Raw genomic sequence first — 20965 nt, forward strand, 5'->3', positions numbered from 1 at the left:
GTAACAGAAGAATTTCAGTGAATGAGAATATAATGCTATGAAATTTTACCTTGAATTAGCCTTTTAATTATACGTTTATTTTTACTATCTTTGTCTCAATAATAGGTCGTCTTGCCCAGTTTCTAAAATTTTAGATTTCATTCCCAGCGAGCAGGTGATAGTCAGTTATAAAAACTTGTTGTCTCAGCAAATTGAAGTTCTTTTAATAGAAATGCAGAGTAGGACTGTTTATGAAGATAAAAATGTACACTACATCATAGAAATCTTTTTTTTTTTTAAGATTGTATGATTTTCTTGCCTTTTTTTCTGGTTTTGACTATTTTTACTGGGACATGATGTCCTAGAAGGAAAGGTTCTTCCTTCTTAACATAATGAAAAGAAAACAATTTTTCTTAATTTTCACAGGGTGTATTATTTTTACAAAATGAACCTATTTTATTTCCTGTAGTTCAAGAAGCAGTATGTTAATCCTTTTTCTGTAGCTATGATTCTACTTAAGGTGCCAGCATCAAAGAAGGAATATGGGTGCTATGTTTTGTCCAGTTTTGAATTTACTTCAAGGAAAGAAAGAGTAGGAAAAAACTGTGAGAAGGTATCTGTCTTTCTCATATAAATAAACATTCTCAATTAGTAAACGACAAAGTAAACATACCATTATATAACTTTTTTTTTTTTCCACTGGTTCTACCAAATTCCGTTTAGCAAGGTAATGCCTACTGGTGGCAGCCTTGCTTTTCTGAGTTACTTTTCAGAGTACTTTTCACTGCTTTAGAGTAAGGCTATGGACTGCCCGAGGTCTTCAGAAGGCCGCAAGTTGTAAAACCGCTGCATCAAGAGCATGCTTTGGAACTTCCTTCACACGTCCTAGCACATTATCCAGATTTGGAAACATGGTTCAGCCAAAAGAAGAAAGCAAGAATGAAATAAAATAAAAGTTTCTGTTTTATCTTCAGCTCTTAGATCTCACTATTTGCCATGTCAAAGAAAGGTATAAGAAGGTTGGTGGTGGGTTGGAAAACTTCTTCAGGAAGAGTAAATTGCTAAAGAGGTTGAAACAGAGAGATGATCAACAGTTATGTACTATCTTTAGCCCTTCATCCAAGAGAAAAAACATACTTGAAAAGAACAAGAATCTCTATGATTAAGAGATACTGGTTGATCTGTCTAGACATCACCTGTTAAATGGGAGACTGCAGAGCATCTGAATAGTTACCTTGTGCTTAACTTCAGTGATCATGCAAAATTGATGATGGTCAACAAATTTTGTTTGCAAATGGTTAGCTAAAGTTTTGTTGTTCTCAGGTTTTAAACAAGGAACAATGTCCTATTGCTATTTCCATTTATTTTGTAGTCCTTGATGAAAAACACATAGCTCCACCTACAGTCTTCTCTAAATGCAGGGAACAGAAAGCTTATCAAGTCTAACAGACACACATTTCTAGTGATGGGAGCTTTGCTGGTCTGTCAGAAACCGGGTGGCCAGATGCCTTCATGATCCTGCACACTGCAGTGGGCAAAAGCAAAGAGCTGTACCTGGAATTAATGCCCATTTGCTGGTTGGAAACGATAGCTTTGAAATGAGGGCTACTTAATTCTCATTTCACATGAATTATTAAAGCATAGGTGATCACCTAATTTTAAAAAATATGTCATTAGCTCCTAATTTATGAACTCATTCGGTTTCTACTCATCTTCATTCCATTATCTACTAACATTTTCCCTTTGTTGGTTAGTATCAGGTCTCAAATATACTCTTCCCGTGTTGCCTAGGAAATTATCACTCACCAATGAGCTAGAAGCTTCTTTTAACTGTAATTTTTTGGAGATTTGTCCTTTATATATGTCTCCTTTGGGGGGGGGGGGGGGCTACATTTCACAAACCAGAAGTAATAGAATTACTGTGCACCAATACGGATACACAGAAGCCCTAAAATGATTAAATTTAACTTTTTTTTTTTTTTAAATGAGCATTCAAAGAAAAGGAAATTAAACGTGAAAGTTATATTAGCATAACATTATAGAATCATCTTAAATGTGATATTATGTGATAAGTACCATAGAAATTCCTATCATTAAAAATAAACAAAGTTAAATAGATAAACCTTGAATTAAGACTGCGATGTGGGGGCTTTAATACAGCTGTCTAGACGTGATTTAATACAAGAAGACTTATTCTCAACCGCAACTGCTAGGTGCTACTGTAATGTAAATAATAATGTGTGAAATTACACTCCAGAAAGAAAGAAATGGAGAAGATTGGACTCTTTTAGCCTTACGCATAGGATCATATCATTTAAATAATTTTTTCTGAATTAATGAACCATAATAAATGCAGCATTCAAAAATAAAGAACCAAAATTGTATCTCATACAAATAACTGACCTCTTACAAGAAAATGCACCTGTTTAGGAATTCATATATATTAGCCTTCAAGCTCCAACGTCTGTGTTGTTTTTATAGAAATGCTGATATCAAATGGAAACAGATGTTCACATAACTGTTTTTCTTTAACGTTCAAAAATGTTATTGAGATATTTCAGGATAAACATTTTTTCTTTGTTTCAGATCATACCAAGACAGTCATTACTCTGTTTCACTACTGGATTACAGATATCCTTCCTGTGAGGAACAGGAAATAAAGCCTTGCCTGTGTCCATATGTGCAGGGTTAAAATTTAATATACAAGCTCTTAACCAAGTAGCAATTATTCAGGAAGAACAGTGTCAATATACGTTCTACACCTTCAGGTAATTTAATATTTTTCATTGTTACTAACTCCAGAAGACAATAAAGAGGGTATAACTACATATGATTTTTGTTCTTGGTCAAGAATTATATATATGCTGTATGGCCTGAATATTCAGCTGGATGAGTATGTATATTTCACTTTGGGATATGGGCCTTACCTAAAATGATTAAGTTTGTATCAAGTATTTTGTTTAAGAGGTATAGTAATTTTTATGTGTATTAATTGATAGTTCCTTTCTGGAAGTTTTATATCTTGACTTTTCTTGTTTATGTGTAATATATATCTGTCTACCTGAAACATAGAAATATTGTATTTTTATATGTATTTTTATATTTATTAAATTGAAGCAAAAATGCATCTGGGGACTGTATTTTTGCTGAATAAACTGATAAATTATGGAAGTCGATAAATTTCTACACCTACATCATGTAGGTACTCTTCGGAATTATACAGGAACTTTAATGGCATTTTCAGAACAATTCAATTGTGTTACAATTTTGTGGGCTTCACTGACTGCAGAACTACAGAACTGGGCTCTCTTACTGACTACTGTGCAGTCCTTCTGCACCTGCGTTTAACTTTGTGTAGATGATATAATAAATAATATCCATGGCATAGTTGTAAAATGATTTTGAATCCTGAAAAAAAGTGCTTTGTAAGCGAAGGACTCTTCTCTCAGCTGAGTCATTCACCTGATAGGTGATACAGGAGAAGCCGTTTCATGTCACAGTGTGTTAGTTTCCTCATCAGTACGATGGGGGCAACATATTTATCTCTGCCAACATGTGCTTGGAGATATATTACTGGCAAGTAGTGTATAAATATTGCATGTCTTTTGTTTTGAATTTTTATTATATTGCCTGGTATATCCTATTGCAATGCAGTGTTTTAGTGATACTCATATATACAACCATACCTCATTCTTGTTAGTTGAAAAAAAAAAAAAGAAGGCTCATGCCAAAGGATAGCAGGTGCAGAAAAAATGGTGTTATGGCTCAGTCAGGTGTTTGCAGCCCTAGAGAACTTGAGTTAGGTTTGTATCTGCTAGGAGAGATATCTAAACCAGACCTCGCACACAGGAAACTAATAGCATATTCCCTGTTTTAAAGTTCCTGACTTGCTAACACATAAGCACTGAATTGTAGCTGTGGTTTTTCACTGAGCTGCTGTGAGCCTCAGTCCCACAGCTGGAGAATGAAGAAAGTATCACTTGAATGTGAGCACCTAGGTACCCTATTGCCAGACCCCGCAGGAAATTAACCACCTCATCCTCAGATTGAGGTTTGAATGCTGTGCAGTAAGTGAGGCCTCGTAACTGCACAAAAAGGGTATATAGCAGCTCATTAGGTAAGCATCATCTAACCCGTACAGTGAAAATGAAAAAATAAAATGAAACTGTGTAATTAAAGACAGTATCATAAAACACAAGTCCAAAACAGGTAGAATTAGGACTGTGCAAACAACTGTAATTCCTGTGTTTCCTGATACTTGAGGGGCTATGCTAAGGGATGCTATAAGACTGCTACCTTTGGTGGGCTCCAGGACCTGGGGATTTGGTTCCTGCTCCTTGTCTGCTGGAGCCCAGCCTGGTGCTCCTAGAGACCTGGGTGTCCCTCCATCCCACACTGATGGATGCAACTGCAGCTCTCATGTTTCCAAGTTCAGCCAGTAGCGAGGCGTAGCACATATCCCAGGGAGACAGACGTGCACATACACACGTGTACGCAGACAACAACGACTGACTGACAGACTGCCACAGTCAGGGCACTGTCTTTAACAACACGCATGTGTAACCCTGCCAAGCCTCACATAAAACCTAAGTACAGACAATCATCTTCTCTGCCCTGTTATGACCAAAGCTCACTAGTGAAAACACACAGGCCTTCGCTTTCTAGATGCACAGGCATACTCACGTTAGCAGATCCCTCAAATATCAGCACGGGCACTCAGTCTGTCTGATATCCCTGCCTGAATCCTGGGCCCTCTCAACTGCTCTTTGGGTCTCCCACTCCTCAGCTAGTCCAGCCTGACACGCTCCTTCCAACAGATGCACACCTTCACACTCGTCACACAAGCACTCAGATCCTTCAGGTATCAGCCTGGCCTTGGCCTCTCTGCCCAGACCCTGAGCCTCCTACTCACTGAGTAGTCCAGCTTGAAGCTTTGTACATGTACAAAGACACACAAATCAGACTAGGAGAAAATAAAAATGCGGTTCCCCCCCGGTTTCTGGTGCTGAGACCCTCGCTCAGTCCAGTGGCTGGCACCACAGACGTGGAGGCTGCTGTCACCCAAGGTGTGTCTCCAGTGGCTGGTTCTTAGTTCACTTGCTCTAGCTTCTGCATTGGAGGGTATCTGGAATTTGCAGCACTCACACAAGGGACAGAGAATGAGATTTACATGGAAAGATAGTTTAAAAGGATTAATTAGAAAATGGGATGGACTGTGGTGATCAGGGGCAGGGTTCAGTTAGATAACTGGTCTGACTTGTGGCTGCTTACATGTGACTGGCCCCTTTTAGCCTTTATCCTCTCTATTCTCCCCTTTTTCCTCCCCATTCCCCCTTTTTCTCTCTTTTAGCCTTTCTCCTAAACATTCCTTAATAAATTATGCATCGTCCCACAGGCCCTCCTTGTGTATCCATAACCCAGTTTATCTTTTTACCCCTTCTTCTGTTACAAAGTCCAGATTGCTGATCTCCAGAGCTATGCCTGTAGTTTCTTAATGGACCATCAATTAGAGACTGGAGAGCTTTAGTCCTTACTATAATCTCTGTTATTGCTTGCTGTGGGTTTTGTTTATTGCTCTCTCTGTTACTTATGATTCCCTTTGAAGTGAAAAGGTCCTTGATCTGACATGAATGAACATTCCACATACCCTTACAGACTGGCTTTGTAACCTTAGTAATGTTATTTTCACGTAAGGCAATGGATTTTGTTGCTGCATAAGCAGTTTCTATATCGTCTTTTTTAACCCGTGTATGTCAAGAAAAGGGTTGCTATTACCCAAACATACGAGGAAAAGAAACAGTGCAGAAAGTCCCTTAGTTCTTACTCATAGTAAGAAAAACTTGAAAAACCTTCTGTGCTGTTGGTAGCCCATACAAGTCCCTGTACATACTGTAGTTAGATAGGGTCATGCTCCATTTACTTCCTATCTATTTGTTGCCTTCCTAGAATTAATTACACACAGTGCTAAGGGTTGTGGGTTATTTATGGACTGGGAGAAGCTAGGATTCCCAAAAGAAATACATTTTTGATGATATAGGAACGTGTTTTGTATGTATGTATGTGACATGTATAATAGGTGGGAAAAAATTACACATTAACTGAGAGTAGGCTAGTGGTCAGTTTACCAGATTTTACATAAACATGTTTTCTGGGCTGAAATATTATTTTGCTTTTTAGTTACTTTTGCAGTTTATTGGGCAATTTTATTATAGTAGGACCTTAACTTTATTATGGTTTTCATTGTGGGTAGGACCTTTCGAAGGGGTGGTAAAATAATTTAATTGTGGAATGCCATCCTTAGTATAACAGAATTCTGCATTAAGAATTTTACTTTATTATTTCTGTTTCAATGCTTAGCTACTTCTCATACTATTAAAATGATTTATTAATTAAGCTGAATTTCAAGTAGCTGCATACAGAGGAACAGATATGGGTATCTTTGCTAATCAGGAATATTTTGTACTATCAGCAGTCTAATCCCAGAATGTGAATAAAATTTCTTAAATCAAAAATGTTCTTTGCTTGAATGGGGCAATAATGGAGAAAAGACTGCTTTCAGTCTCTCTTTTTTCCTTTCACTTCAACCACTGTATAAGCCTTATATTTAGTGCAGAAATGAACTGGTCCTAACAAAGCTAGCCTGGGAAACATTTCAGAGCATAGCAACTTAGAGGCAGCGATATCTGATGTCTTTGTAAATGACCTGTGATATAAGCTGAATCTTACGGTTATCAAACCTACCACTAACAAAGATTATAAAGAGCAGAGGATAAAGTAAAATCTGAGATGTCTGAGAGTTTAGAAAATAGGACCAAATCCAAGCAGATACGTCATAGATCGTCATTGGAGATAAATGCAGTCACACAAGTGTACTTGTTTCTGAAACAAACACACCAAACAATGGTGTGCTCAACTGTAAGAAGCAGAAGGACACTTTAAAGCAACATGTGAAAGTACATAGTAGAAAGATCTAGTTTAAAAGCAAAAGAAAAGGACATTACCCATCCTATAATTGTATCAGTTAGGCAATGTACTAAAAATGATGGGAGGGAGAAGCATTATTTGGTTCAATTTTTAACACTCTATTTGCAGTAAAAAAGATTTCACACACCAGAATTTTAATGCGTAGTCACTTTTCTGTGCTCCTCTAAAAGAAGTGATGCTGATTCTCCCTATACCTTTTATTGTTTACTCGAACAGGGTTATAACCAACACATCCAGAATACGAAAACTGAAAACTGTAAATTAATATCCATCAGTAAACACAGTGTGTTTTTACATTCCACTATACATAGCTCCTTCAACATAGAAATGAAGCATTTTTTGCTTTGGATCCTCATGCTAAACCTATAAATGGCACAGGAGACAGACGTGAAGTTTTGCTTCTTGCACATCATTCAGTCTATTGAACATCCAATATTGTGGAATTTTTGAGGCGTTTTTATGGTAAACTTTGCATCAGAGAATTTCAGAATAAACTCTGCATACACTATTATCAACAGATTTCAGATTTCTGAGAAGATATAACCTTTACATTTTGTTTTTTAAAAGTTACATAGACTCCAAGAGTAGGAAAAAATTAATGATCAACTAGAAAGCAGCCTACGTGTGGATTCAAGAGTTAATTTTCTGGTTTGCATAATTGAATGTTACATAGCAAGGGAGAAATAGCAGCATGGTGGAAGAGAAGACGAAGACGGGCTCTGAGTAGATGCCGGTCCCTTCCCTACTCCATGTACAAAGAAAACAGGATGAAGTAGTTTTGAGCCTCTGCAGTAGTGAATATCTGGTCACTGCTTGTATGCAAGAGTATGAGTCCAAAGCCATTACTGCTATATGTAAGTACATGGTTTATTCTCAAAATTGCCTGTAAGGTCCTAATTCTTCTCTTTTGTGGATAAGTTAATATGGGGAGCAGTCCCTATTGCTATAGAGTTTTACTGTTTCTTAAATGGTGCAGTATTTTTATAGCATGTTGCAATCTTGTAGGGTTATAAATTCCCTAAAGTGTTTTCTGTGGCAGCTGGCTTTTCTCCCCTGCACCAGTGCAGGGGGATGCTGCTCCGTGGGCTGAATCTCTGAAATGCCATGTTGAAAAAAAAGCCTTTCAAAAAAAGCCACGGAAGGAAAAAAGTGGTGAGTGGCAGCATGAAAGCAGAAAATTGTTAAGCTGTCTTTGAAGAAAACATACTTCACTCAGTAGTATCTGGTATATCATAAAAACAGTCCACAGAAGTAGAATGAAAAGTCGTGTATATCAGACTTGTATGGTATGCTGTGTGTCAACAATAGAGTAGAAGTGAAAAAAAAAAAAAAAAAACCAACAAACTGTAAGACTGGAAAAATGCTGATATTTAGGCCAACCTCAGGTTGTAGTTAAGTAGATTTTGTCGTTAATTGCTTCAACCCTAGGTTGTACGTAAGGAGGGCTGCATTGCATATGCTTGTGTAGCTAATTTAGCTTCATTGTTAACTACTTGGTCCTCCGCACTGCATCTAAGTAAATTTTTTTTGAATAGGGTAATTATAATGTCTGAGTATTTCACGATTTTTAATACGTTTTCTTAAATGAAGAAGATTTATATTTTTAAACTGCCAAATATACACTGAACAAAGCCACGGCAGAAACACACAGTACATACATATCAAGAAAAAAGAGAAATTTAGAAATGCTGTGTATGTTTCCTACATCTAAAGATCTAGGGAAGAACTGTATATTTTATGTATTATTTGAAAACAGTATAAATGCTCCACAGTCAGTAAAGGCCAAATGTACAGTTTTAATAAGGACATTCTCCAAGTTGAGTGCTTAACTTTATGGAATTAATAGTCTGTGTTCAGCTTAATGAACTATATACATTTGTAAAATACATAAGCAAGCTGTAGTTCTCTTTTACATTGTTACATCCCATTTTAGGGTGCATTTAAAAAAAAAAAAGTGTTATGTAAGATTGAAGAGGACTGCACAAAAATAGAGAAGGAATGAATCTGTGGTTTAATTCCTTCTTTTCTGTTACATCAACTGTAGGCTGCTATAGGTTGCGTCAACTAGAGGCTGCTTTTCTTCTCTTTGAAGATCTTTGCCAGTCTCCTCAGTCCCTCAGTGCACAGATGGTTCCTCCATCCTCAGCCTCTGGTACTAGCTTCCATCACCCATTTGTTACGTTTTCAGATTAACACTTGTGTGCTTTTTCTCCACAGACCCCTACAGAGCAGTCTTTCTGTCTTCTTCCTTGCCTTCTTTAGAACTGTCCTTTGCCATAATGCTGCTCAAAAGCTCGGCAGCAGCTAGGTCAGTAGTGTGCTAAGACAACTGCCTACTGTGATGACTAATGTTGCCTTATTGTATCTGTATACTCCCACATCAATCTGCCTATTTTCTCATCTGTTTTTTCTTAAACTAGCTGCAATTTGACACAGGGATTGTGAATTTGTACAGCACCCAGCACAATGCTATTACATCTCAGGTGGCAGTGTGCTAGGGTAATGTAACAGATTAAATTATTATAAAGAATATGCTAGAAGATTTTGTAAGCAAGGGTGCTGATGGTTAAAAATGGCATAATCATTTTATACAGCACAGGTGATCTGTCTACTGAAGCAAGGACCAGGTACTCCACCATGTACACATTGGAGGCAGCGTTCATCTTCCTAAGGAGAGCTTGGAGGCTCGCAGGGTGGGATTCATTTCTCCTGATTTCTGCAGTGTAGATGTTTCCATCTAAGAACCTTTACAATCACTGGATGAAATAGATACCTGTACAGCCCAGTATAACTGATTGCTTCTAGACATCTATTTTAGGATGAGAACAGTGGTACAGAGAGAAGAACTTACGCCTTTACGTTGGCTGTTACGGGAGCATAAACAAGCAGGTCAGATGGAAACATCTACATTGCAGGCACCTGGATCTTGTTGAAAAAAATGCACTCACTGCAAGTGGGAAAGAGACAGGAGGGTACATTTTGCATTACTAAAGCATCACCTGCTCCAGGTGCTGGTCTGGTAGTGGCAAGCTCCTTCAGCTTGGCTGGGGCCATGACCCCTCTCCTTGCTGCTTTCACACCATCTGCTGGGAAGCCAGTGTCCAGAGGTGGTAAAAGGGAGAAGAGAAAGAGCTGTGTACAGCTGTGCTTGGAACTCACCCAGTGCATGCTGAAGAGGGACTTCTCCTTTTCCTCTCCTTCCCTTTATGCACTCATGCACAAGGTGGCCTAAAGCAAACTGGTTACCCATTGCCTGTGTTTTAGAGAGTGAACCGATGGCAAATAAAGAGTCAAATCATAGGAATAATCGCCAAGCTCTGTAGACGTAGTGATAGCTGTTTGATCTGAATCTGACATGGTAGGAGCTTAAAATGAAGGTCATGTTCAAATCTGATTGGAATTCAGAGAAAGCACCTTAGCTTATTACCATTACTATAGTGCTGGATTCTATTTACATTGGTAAACAGTTTAAAATACTTGACATGTTATTCAGTTAAATCTCTGATTGCTAACTGACAGACCAAAGTGCATCGATTTTTCCAACCACATTAAGCTAAGTACATGGCACAGTGTTTCATTAGCCCGTCTGCTTAACCCTTCCACATTAATTCAATTACCCAGTATAAAATTAATGTGTAAAATATTAAATAACTCTAAACTTTTAAATTAGAAGGCATTGCAAGAATATATTAATCTTGATAGTTTCTGACATATACTTATTACCGGGTGATTTACAGTCTGCTATGAATCACATTGTTATACAGATGGCAAAAGTCACTCAGGGAGTTTTTTTCTTTGCATTCTCTCAGTAAATTGATAGATTGATGGAGGTTAAGGCTGAAAAGGACAGGAGATTATCTTCTGTGACCCCATCTGGATATCAGGCCATAAATTTTCCTTTTACTTCAGGATGGAGACCAGTAACTTGACTCTGACAAAAGCACAATTTGTTTTTTTGGCTAAAGGAAGTCTTGTGCAGAGACAGGCAAGCTTGATTTAAAGACATCAAGAAATGAAGACTGAGCCTCTTTGGTCATTTATTTCAGTACCCAGTCACTCTCACCGTTAGAAACCTGTGTTATTTTTTATTTGAATTTGTCTACATTTAACTTTCAACCATTAGTACTTGGTATGCTTTTCTACACTAGATTAAAATAGTCCCTCACTAGCCAGTATTTTGTCTGTAAAAGCATTTGAACACTGTAATCAAGCTACAAGGCAACCTCCTTTTTGGTAACCTGAGAGGATTGTCTCTTTAAATTACTTGCTTTAAGGCATTTTCTACAGTCTTCAAATCATTTTTATGGCTCTCTTCCACATTGTCTCCTTTTTTTTTACATCACTTAGAGAACAAGTGTGTGAACTGCACATAGAACTTCATTTAAAATCTCAGCAGTGCCAACTTTCTCCATTGTTTATATCCACTTTTTGCCATAGGATTTTGTAGAGAGTCCATGTTGAATTATTTGCCATGCTAGACAAGTACCCATCTTGAAATTTATTGCTTTCTAGGATATAGTCCCTGGTTGTGTCCTTCTTGTTCTGACCTTTTGTGTGGTCATATCAAGTGTCTGACCTTTTGTGTGGTCATATCAACATTAATTTTCTTTGACTGTGTCTAAATTAGTAAATGATAGATTGCTTTGTGTGCCTGTACTGCTTTCATTAATGCCTACTATCTGCTAATCTTGGTGTCATCTGCAAATTTTACCAGCGATGATTATGTTTTCTTACAGATCATTAATAAAAAATTCTGAACAGTGTTGAATCTAGTACAACTCTTTATGGGATCCAAAGAGAAATAACATAATCCAGTCACTATGCCGTATTTCTTCCTTCTTTTTGAAAACTGAACACAGACCATCTGATTTCTAATGTATTTAACATGCACTTTATTGTCTTGTACGCTTTTTTTCTTTTGATCAGAAAGTCATGTGGCACTAGGTAACTCCACAGGAGTCTAAATAGCACAATGTGTAATGACTGCTGCTCCCAGCAAGTATTTCTTCATTTTTCTGCAAGAGCAAGCGTTATTTTTTTTAGGTAAGGATGAGAGTCCAAACTAAAGACACATTACAAAAATATGTAAATCTTTGTTTTTAAAGTATGTTTAAGGGGAAGCAGAATACGTGAGAAGTGTTCACTTAAATAGCCTTTCAACTTTGTCTTATGTGTTTATTTTGAATTTGCTGCTCTGCAGGGAATGGTTTGTGTTAGTTAAGAATGTTTATTCTGAAAGATCCCTTGTTTTTAAACATCAAAGGAAATTTTGTAGCTGTTTCTTTTCCTGCGATATGTGATCCATAACTTTAGTTCTGTCACCAAAATGCAGTGCACTGTTGTGATTCCAGTGTTCTCTGTGTTCAACAAGACAATCCCATGATGGTGTCTAGTGTATATATTATTGGTTGTGTTGCAGCTGGTAATTGAGGGAAGATCCCTGCAAAAAGCACATTATCTACTGATGAAAAATATGATTTGAGACTTAGGAATTTGCGTGGGAAGTGGGGCATGCAAATTTTCAAGTTTTTACAGAAGCAGTTCTCTGAGCAGATTTCCAGGGACATAGCACAGACCTTTAACTCTCAGTGTTAGCATTAACTACCTAAACATTGTCTACACCCTCATCGATTGTTGGACACCAGTGTGAGGATTCATCAGAGACGCTCATCTAACATCTTATCTCCCAGCTTCTACTGCTCATGGAATGCCCAGTTGCAGGGGAGAGGCAATTGGTATCATGAATCAAAATGCAGGCTGCATTAACATTTTCTGCTGGAGCTAGAAACAGCATAGAGAAATCCCAGTCACTCTGTCCAGAGCTGTCACAGGCCAGAAGGACGCGGGAGCAAATACTCAGGAAGATCCTTATACGAGATCGAGCTGCCTGTGGGATTCCCACTTCAGTGCAATGGTTCATCACCCTCGTGGCTCCCTTTAGTCAAGGCTGTATCACAGGCTGGCCCCAAAGCTGCACAGTGGAAACACAGCGGAGTAATAACAGCATAGCAGCACAGCAACCAGCAAAGTCACAGTAAGGCCGATTAGCACCAGCACTAAACATGAAAGGAAACAACTTATAACTCGTACCACCCCAGCACCAGCTGCAGGAGCCTGCAGTTAGAAGGCAGAATTAAATGTTTTGTACCAGAAACTGAAAAAACAAAACAAAACAAAACAAAAAAAAACCAGCCAAAGGTAAGAGAGATTCAGAGCAATGTATTGATTTCTTCTCTTTGTGTGAATAAAGCTGGTGAATGCAGTTCTGCAGCTTTACTTGAGGAAAGTCTAATTGCCCCAGCCAGAATCTGACCTGTGGCTGTATAAACCCCTCATACAAACAAGTAGTATACAGCCTCCTGCTCCCAAATTCTGTCTCTGTGCTAACACAGAACATGTCTTCTAGGGTTCCAAAAGGTTTTTTTAACTCTCCCATAAAATTTCTAGGGAACAAAAAGCAGTGTTTCTGTCAATATGTCCTGGGAACATTCTTTCAATCTGATTCCCTCATGCATAAGCAAAAGCTGTCAAGGTTAAACATCAAGCCAAGAACATTTCAGGTGTCCTTGTCAGGGTACCTGAGGTACAAATACTTAGCTGGCTGCTGTGTTTCGAGAAGCCTACTCCACTTTCTCCGTACTTAGCAAGGCCTTGCCCCACAGGATGTGTAAGGCCCCGTTTCACAGAGCGAAAAGCAGTCTCACTGCCTGCAGGTACCACATGATGAGCGTCTGAACACGGCAAGGTCCTGGGAAGCAACTGGCAACGATGACTTACCAAGGTGATGTGAGCAGGAGGAAAGGAGAGATAGGGCTATGCACGTGTGGTTGTGGTTTTTCCCGTGTAGATTGTGATGGTGGCTCACAGAGCTGTTGTGCGCTGTGCTTAACAGCACCCTTGTGAATTTCCTCAGGCTTGCGCTTTCAGATGGGACTGGTGGGAAACCTGGCACATAAAAGTCATGAACCTGAGCTGGCCTTGAGCAAATACCTCTAAGAGGATTGTTGGTCTTTTGAATAACTGAGGGTCCTCTTTATCAACCTTAATGCCTATCCAGTTGTCCAAGGCTGATCCAAATCATCAGAATTACTGTTACCTAGAAATTACTGATGCTTTGTACAACAGTCTCTTAAATAGGATTTTCGATGAAGCCAACCAAAGAAGTTTGAAAAGAACCCTATAGTACTAACAAAAGAATAAAACTAGCAGTTAGAAATACAAACTAGGCTAGTCTGTCACCTTTCTTCTGAATCCCTGCATTTTTTGTCATTCTCTGTGCATGTCCAGGATAAGCAAGTCACCTGAAAGCCTACCCAATAAAGGCATCGTACACACCGTTTCTGTTCTTCTTCTTCTCTGGTTTAAATCTGAGTTCGTGGACCTAGATGTTATCTCAGTGCATGACACTGTGTGCTTGCATTGCCGTTATGCCCTGCAGGAATATTTATTCCTTTCCCCAATCTGGCAGCGTGTGCTTGTGAGCAAGAGTCATTTCAGCCGAGTATTCTGTTCTGCGCAATGCCCTCACGTGGTGGAAACTCAACGCTCAGCTCAAGAGTATTGTGCACCAGGATGTTAACTGTAAAACTGGCAGTATTGCTTTGGTGCAGAGGCTTCCTCCAGGCACCCACAAGACAGATGGCTCTATCAGTACACAGCCATTCACCTCTGCATTGCAATTGGGAAGAAATGCAAACAGAAATTTTTAACTGTCTTTACTAAGCAATTTTACAGCTGTCTGTCTGAAATTAAAGCACACTCCCTTGGTTGTGCTTTGCATTGTTATAATGACTGGCTTTTTTTTTTTTTTCCTTCACATTGCCACACTGAGAGTAGCCTTCCACTGAGTTTTTAATGCTCACAAAAATACACTAAGCTAACCAAGGTCAGTGCTTCAGATGATAGGGAACCAAGCAAAGGAGGATTCTGCATAATCTATATCCCTTGAACACTTCCTATAGATGAGTTTAAAAAGCAATCTCTGGTTGGAAAGGACTTTTGTGTAAAAATTAAAAAAAATAAAAATTGTGTAGCAATTAATTGATATGTATCTCAAAGAAAGTCTTCATGGAACTTATATGAAGGATAGCCTGCAGCCCATCAGTCCTGTTCCTCCTGGACCAAACCACGCACTGGTCTTTGAAATGGTGTGAGCCAAGGATTGAAGCATTGCCTTTCTCATTAATTCAATGCCTGTCTTTGGCTTAAATGAGTGGGACTCCCTGAATATGCCTCTCAAGCTAGAGTGAGTTTTCCACTGGAGTCAAAAGCTGGTCAGAACTAAATTTTAAGTTGAAGCAGCCAGGGTATTTGCACCCCCGGGCTATTGCAGTGCCTTTACTCCAGTTTCCAAATAAAATTAAAACTGAACTATGCCTAGCTAGTAATACCACCTACCTATCAGGGAAGAGCAGTTGGCTGAAACTGATATTTCTGAGTGCTGTAAAATGGAAGGAGTTTGCAGTAAGCTCTGCAATTACCTTCAGAGTGAGACAGTGTGGCACAGCAGCTCCTAATTCACAGGACAGCACTGCACTGAAAGCAGCCCGTCAGCCTTGAAATTGGAGAAATCAACATCTGATAGTCAGTAAAAATCTTGTTGACAAGGTTATGGTGCAAGAAGGAGATAAAAATCTCAAAGGAATACTTTTTTTCCTTTGTATGTGAGGGGGATGTTAATCCTTATGCAATTCCTGCCTTGGAGGAGTACAGGAAGATTAGAGTAAACCCTTCCCTTGAACTCAGGGTAAGGAAAGAAAATCCAGTCCATATTCAAAAAAATTTATTTTTCTGAATGTCTGAGAAGGATATAGAAATGTTGGTAGGAACATGAGAAGTAGAGGAAGGCGTAGGAAAAAATAAGCAGGAAAGAAGAGTAAAAGGACACGTCTAACTTGAAGAGTCCTGTTTACACATTCTTCACAGAGAAAATTTTCTTACTTCTGATTATATACTTTTTGCACATTCCTGTATCTTTTTCAACTCTGCATCATCCTTTCGGAGATGGAGAACCAAAACTGCCCATGTTATTAAAAATACAGGTTCACCGCATGTTTTTGAAGTGTTCTTTGATTTGTTCTGTAGTCCTTTCCAAATAATTGGTTGCTTTTTTGACCCTTACTCGTTACTGAGCTGACATTTTCATAGAAATGCTATTTCATTCCTGAATGGTCATAATCAGCCTACATAGCTATATGCACACCTTTGCCATACCCTATATAGAATTTCATCTGCCATTTTATCACAAGTTGTTCATGATCAAAGTGTGCTTCTGCAGCTCTGCACAGTCAGCTTTCAATTTTTGTCTCTGTAATAAACATAGTGGAATCAGCAGTCTCTGTTCCCCCATTATTCATCACCTTTTTCAGGTCATTTAGGACTTTGCTGAGCAGCACAGATCCCGGCACAAAGTCCCATAGGATTGCATTGGTGATTTCCTTCCAGTGGGAACGCTTGCATTCCTACCTTTTCTTTAGTGTCTTTTAATTGCTTATTCATACAAATGAGGATCTTCATAGCCCATGAGACTTCCATTTATGAGATATTTTTTTTCAATTTTTAAAAATCCAGTTTAGTACACCTTGACCATTTATTTGCCAATTCCTCAAAAAAAAAAAATTTAATAATAGGCTTATGAGGTATGTCTCTTCCCTTCCCATGAAACTTCATGGACTGTTGCCCAATGCATTTTTTCATGTGTCTGCTCGTTCTGTTCCTTGCAATGGTTATTACTGATTTGCCAAATGAGGACATCAGGTTAGCTGGTCTCATAGAATGATAGAAATATAGAATATGCCAAGTTGGAAGGGACTCACAACTCTTGGCTCTATGCAGGACTACCTAAAAATCAAACCATATGTCTAAGAGTATTGTCCAAACTCTGGCAGGCCTACAAGGATCATTGAGTCCAACTCCTGGGTCTCCAAAGGACCACCCCAAAATCAGGTCATATGTCTGAGAGCGTTGTCCAAACGCTTCTTGAACTCCAGCAGCTCGGTGTCATGACCACTGCCCTGGGGAGCCTGTCCCAGTGCCCGACCACCCTCTGGGTGCAGAACCTTTTCCTCACACCCAGCCTGACCCTCCCCTGTCCCAGCTCCATGCCGTTCCCTCGGGTCCTGTCGCTGTCCCCAGAGAGCAGAGCTCAGCGCCTGCCCCTCCGCTCCCCTCGTGAGGGAGCTGCAGGCCGCCATGAGGCCTCCCCTCAGCCTGCTCTGCTCGGGGCTGAACAAACCAAGTGACTTCAGCCGCTCCTCACATGTCTTGCCCTCTCCCCTCTGGAGCCTTCACCATCTTTTTAGCCCTCCTTTGGACACTCTCTAATAGTTTTGTGTCCTTTTTTATACTGTGGTACCCAAAACTTTACACAGTGCTCAAGGTGAGGCCGCCCTAGCGCAGAGCAGCGCGGGACAGTCACTTCCCTCGACCAGCTAGCTGTCTGTAGCTCCTCAGATCACCACTGGAACCCTTTGTAACAATTTGCTGTTTTACCACCATTTTACCAGGCCTCTGATACTGAAACAATTCTCTGAGATGTTACACACCGCAGTTAGCATTTGTGTTATTTCATCCTTCAGTTGGTTTAGAGCCCTTAGGTGAATACCATCTGGTCCTAGTGATCTCGTAGTCTTGTGATGTGGGAGATGCAGTCTCTGAAGAGAGAAGTCAGTGCTAAGTCCAGGGTGTCATGCTTAAGTGCAGATGTTCACTACTGTTCCCCTCTTGTTTTGCTTTCCGCTCCTAGGTAATTTAAATTCTGTTTTAATCATTTCTGCTTGGCCTCGCAGTCAGACAGCCACAACACTTAATCAGAATAAAGACTGCCTAATGAAAAAATAAACATTATAGGAATGCTGCTCTTTTGATTAATGAATTTTTCATGCTTTATTTCCTGCATAGGTTGTTTTTCACTCTGCTGAACCTGATGAAAGAATCTTCTAGGGTTCAACTAGAGAGTTCACAGCATAAGAAATGTACCTTTACTCAGGATTAGGCCTAAAAATAGATCACCAATCATGCTAAGTACCACAACTGTGCCGGCACGATGCCATCCCAGAAATAATAGAAGTCGTATTAAGGGATTAGAACTTTTAAATAGTAATACAGATAGTAATGGATGGGAACCGTATGTAATTGGCAATGTGAGAGAATTACAAGGAAACAAAACAAGGGAATGTGTCAGAAAGTGTGCAAGAACAGAAATTCAACGAGAAAAGTTCCCACTAAAACCATGTAATTTAGTTTATAGTTTTGAAGCATTTTCTGTCATACTTAGAGGGCTCCAGTAATTTATTATGTCTTACTATATCGTAGTTTGAAGTCTTACAGGACAATTTACAGACCTTTTGTATTCTAGGCGGACTAATTCATTAGCCTGTGCAGTGGAAACTTGCACCATACAGCAGTATATGTTCAGACTTTTATATCTACAAGGATGGATCAAATCCTTTACATTTTCGAAATTAGAAACTCTCTGTGGATGTTACAGATCTAGATATCCATAATTGCCAAGTGTAAGTAACTTTCTTATCAGACCACTAAGAAAAACTTCAGATGAATAGTTTAGAACTTCTTGATGTTCATACACATTTCTTTATGCAGTAAGGGTAAATCTGTATAAAATTCTGCATTTTGTTAATAACTCCAGGTTCATTTTTACTGTGATCACATGTAGAGCAATTTCCAGCCCTTCCAAAAAGATTATTGAGGCTTCAGCAGGTAGATCAGGTGCTTTGAAGTGTAAACCCTAAAGTTTTAGTTTGGGAAAAAAAAAATAGCAAACCGTCATTGTAGGATTTATGACTCACAATTTATAAAACCATATGGAATATACTAACCCACACATTTTGAGTATCTAAAAAATTTGTTTGAAAAGAACAGAAATGTACCAGTGAAATGATTGACTGGAGTTGTGTACTTTTGTTGTAAATCAGTACTTCAGAATTAGAACAAAAATTATGGTCGTGCTTTGAATATATCCATATTATCTTCTTAGAATGAACCCTTTTCCATTCCAGAGTCCTGGTACCTCAAACTTCCTTACTGCATATATTTTTCCATGACATGGCTCTGCTCTGAGGCAAATCAAAAATGTCCCTAGCTAAAGAGAAAAGCAAGTTACAGGTGACGGGGTACTGTACATTAGGGTTTTTCTCATACATAAAATCTGACAGTTCTTCACAAGCCTCCCAGTCATTGTCTGGCCTCGCAGGAGATCTCATGGCCTTCTATCCTCAACTGCCATACTCAGATGCCTGCACTTCCAGAATTACATGTCAGAAGGCTATTTCTTAAGGCTTCTCATTTGTGGGATTCACTGTGAAGATCTGGCATATATGTTTCAGTGTGGGATGTAGAGGAAGAGGGGGAGGAAGAACCCTGTTCAATAGCTGCACAGGCACCTGCTCATATGCACAGAATTACTGTTGAGAAAATTTTACAGCAGCAATATAGAACTGCTGGGAATGATCTGTCCAGCTTCATACAAATGGTTCAAATTCAAAAGTCTTTAGGCTGTGTGTATATGCGTATTGGGTAAGTAACAACCCAGCAGGTCTGTATAGCTGTTCACTGTGTATCAAGCTGCAGAAGATACCTGGGACACTGTGATGGAGCCTCTCATCATCTGGGACTCCCTGCAGATGGAGTGAGGGATGTCTGTGAGACCATGCAGTCTGACAGTCGAGCTCTTTATCTCAGCAGCAGCAAAGGACACAACATGAAGAGTTCTCATCACAGATTGTAATACGATTTCTTGTATTGATTCTCACAGTGCAAAACACCCACTGAGGACTGGCTAGCCAGGAACACATGTTCAGCCTGGCACAGGAGCCAATATCTGGTGGGTGTCTTGATGTACATGGAATCTAGTGGACTATGGGAAGGAGACCAGTGTTGAGGGGATATGTCTTGTTCCTTAAGGAGCTCACCTCTCTTTGTTCCATCTCTTCTAAGTGGAAGGGAAATTGCAGGCTCTTCACAAGAAAGAGCCTAATGCCTTGTTTCTTTGCCAAATAGGAGCCATTATATGTCACTCCTTTAGAGCAACAAATAACATACCACCTTGGATTAATAGGAGGTAATTGGCACAGTCACAGGATTGGATGTGCTCTTGAGTAATGATGTGTCTTGTAAGTGTTCTGTATCCAGATATATCCACAGGTCTGCCATAAGCTTCCCTGGGCAGAACAGCAGTGACACAATAGTGAGAAAATGACATTATGGTCTATGATTGTATCCACCGTCTTTACGAACTGGCAGGATTGCATTGTGTGTGCTTCCATTGCACCTCCTTGCTGAAGTAGTTGGCATGTGATCTGAATACTGGGACTGTTGCAAGACAGTGCATTGAAGCTCTATTACCAACTATTTCCGGGGTTATCTGGGACCTCCACTGGAAGTCTGCTCACTGCCTGCTAGATATGGACCTTCCCCAAATAATGGATGTGGATAAATCTTTCCGCCAATGTTCACCTGAGGTAATTCCCAGGGCAATGAGAACAGTGTGCAGTGTTCCAGCATCTCTGGTATCACGTTGTGCTGGCTGATTCCTGAGCCTAGCTCAGAAGCAGCAAGGCATAAAGCTGTTGCTTAAAAAAGACAGTCATTATTCCCCTCTGAGTTTTAAATATTCAACCCACTTTCCAGAAGTGGCATTAAAGCAAAAGACACAACAAGAAAGTACTTGTGGTGCAATGTCACTTGCACAGCAGAAGTGGACAAGCTTCTACCCTCTCCTCAGCTTGCCCATATCTGCTAGCCCAGTTTTCTGTTGCAGTTCAATCTACAGTTCCTGGAAAGTTGTACAAATCATTAAGGTGGAACCAGACATCAGAGTTGCCAGTAGTTGGTGTGAGTGTGTTGAAATGTGCTAGTTGCCATTAAGGTCTTCAGACCTGCAAGACCCCAAGTCTTGCCTCTGCCCTTCAGTTGCTTTGTTTGGTTGGTTGCTTTGGTTTGGTTTGTTTGTTTTTATTTGTTTCAGGGTTTTTATTTTATTTTA

General features: G+C 39.4%; 1 protein-coding gene across 2 annotated transcripts in view; it reads left to right on the forward strand.

The window, feature by feature from the left end:
* The window catches only part of ERICH1 (glutamate rich 1), a 98843-nt gene that overhangs the window by 68068 nt on the left and 9810 nt on the right, over positions 1–20965 (forward strand). The window contains exon 6 of one of the 2 annotated variants that reach the window (XR_013949497.1): positions 2566–2747. Coding sequence is in view for 1 of the 2 variants with exons in the window: in XM_080587759.1 (XP_080443885.1) it covers positions 2566–2639 (74 nt within the window). In the remaining variant the exon portion in view is untranslated. Of the gene's footprint in view, positions 1–2565; positions 3160–20965 lie in introns of those variants that run through there. The other variant, XM_080587759.1, reaches the window with a different exon arrangement.

The sequence above is a fragment of the Anser brachyrhynchus genome, assembly GCF_964034855.1.
Source record: "Anser brachyrhynchus genome assembly, chromosome: 3".
Classification (NCBI taxonomy): domain Eukaryota; kingdom Metazoa; phylum Chordata; class Aves; order Anseriformes; family Anatidae; genus Anser; species Anser brachyrhynchus.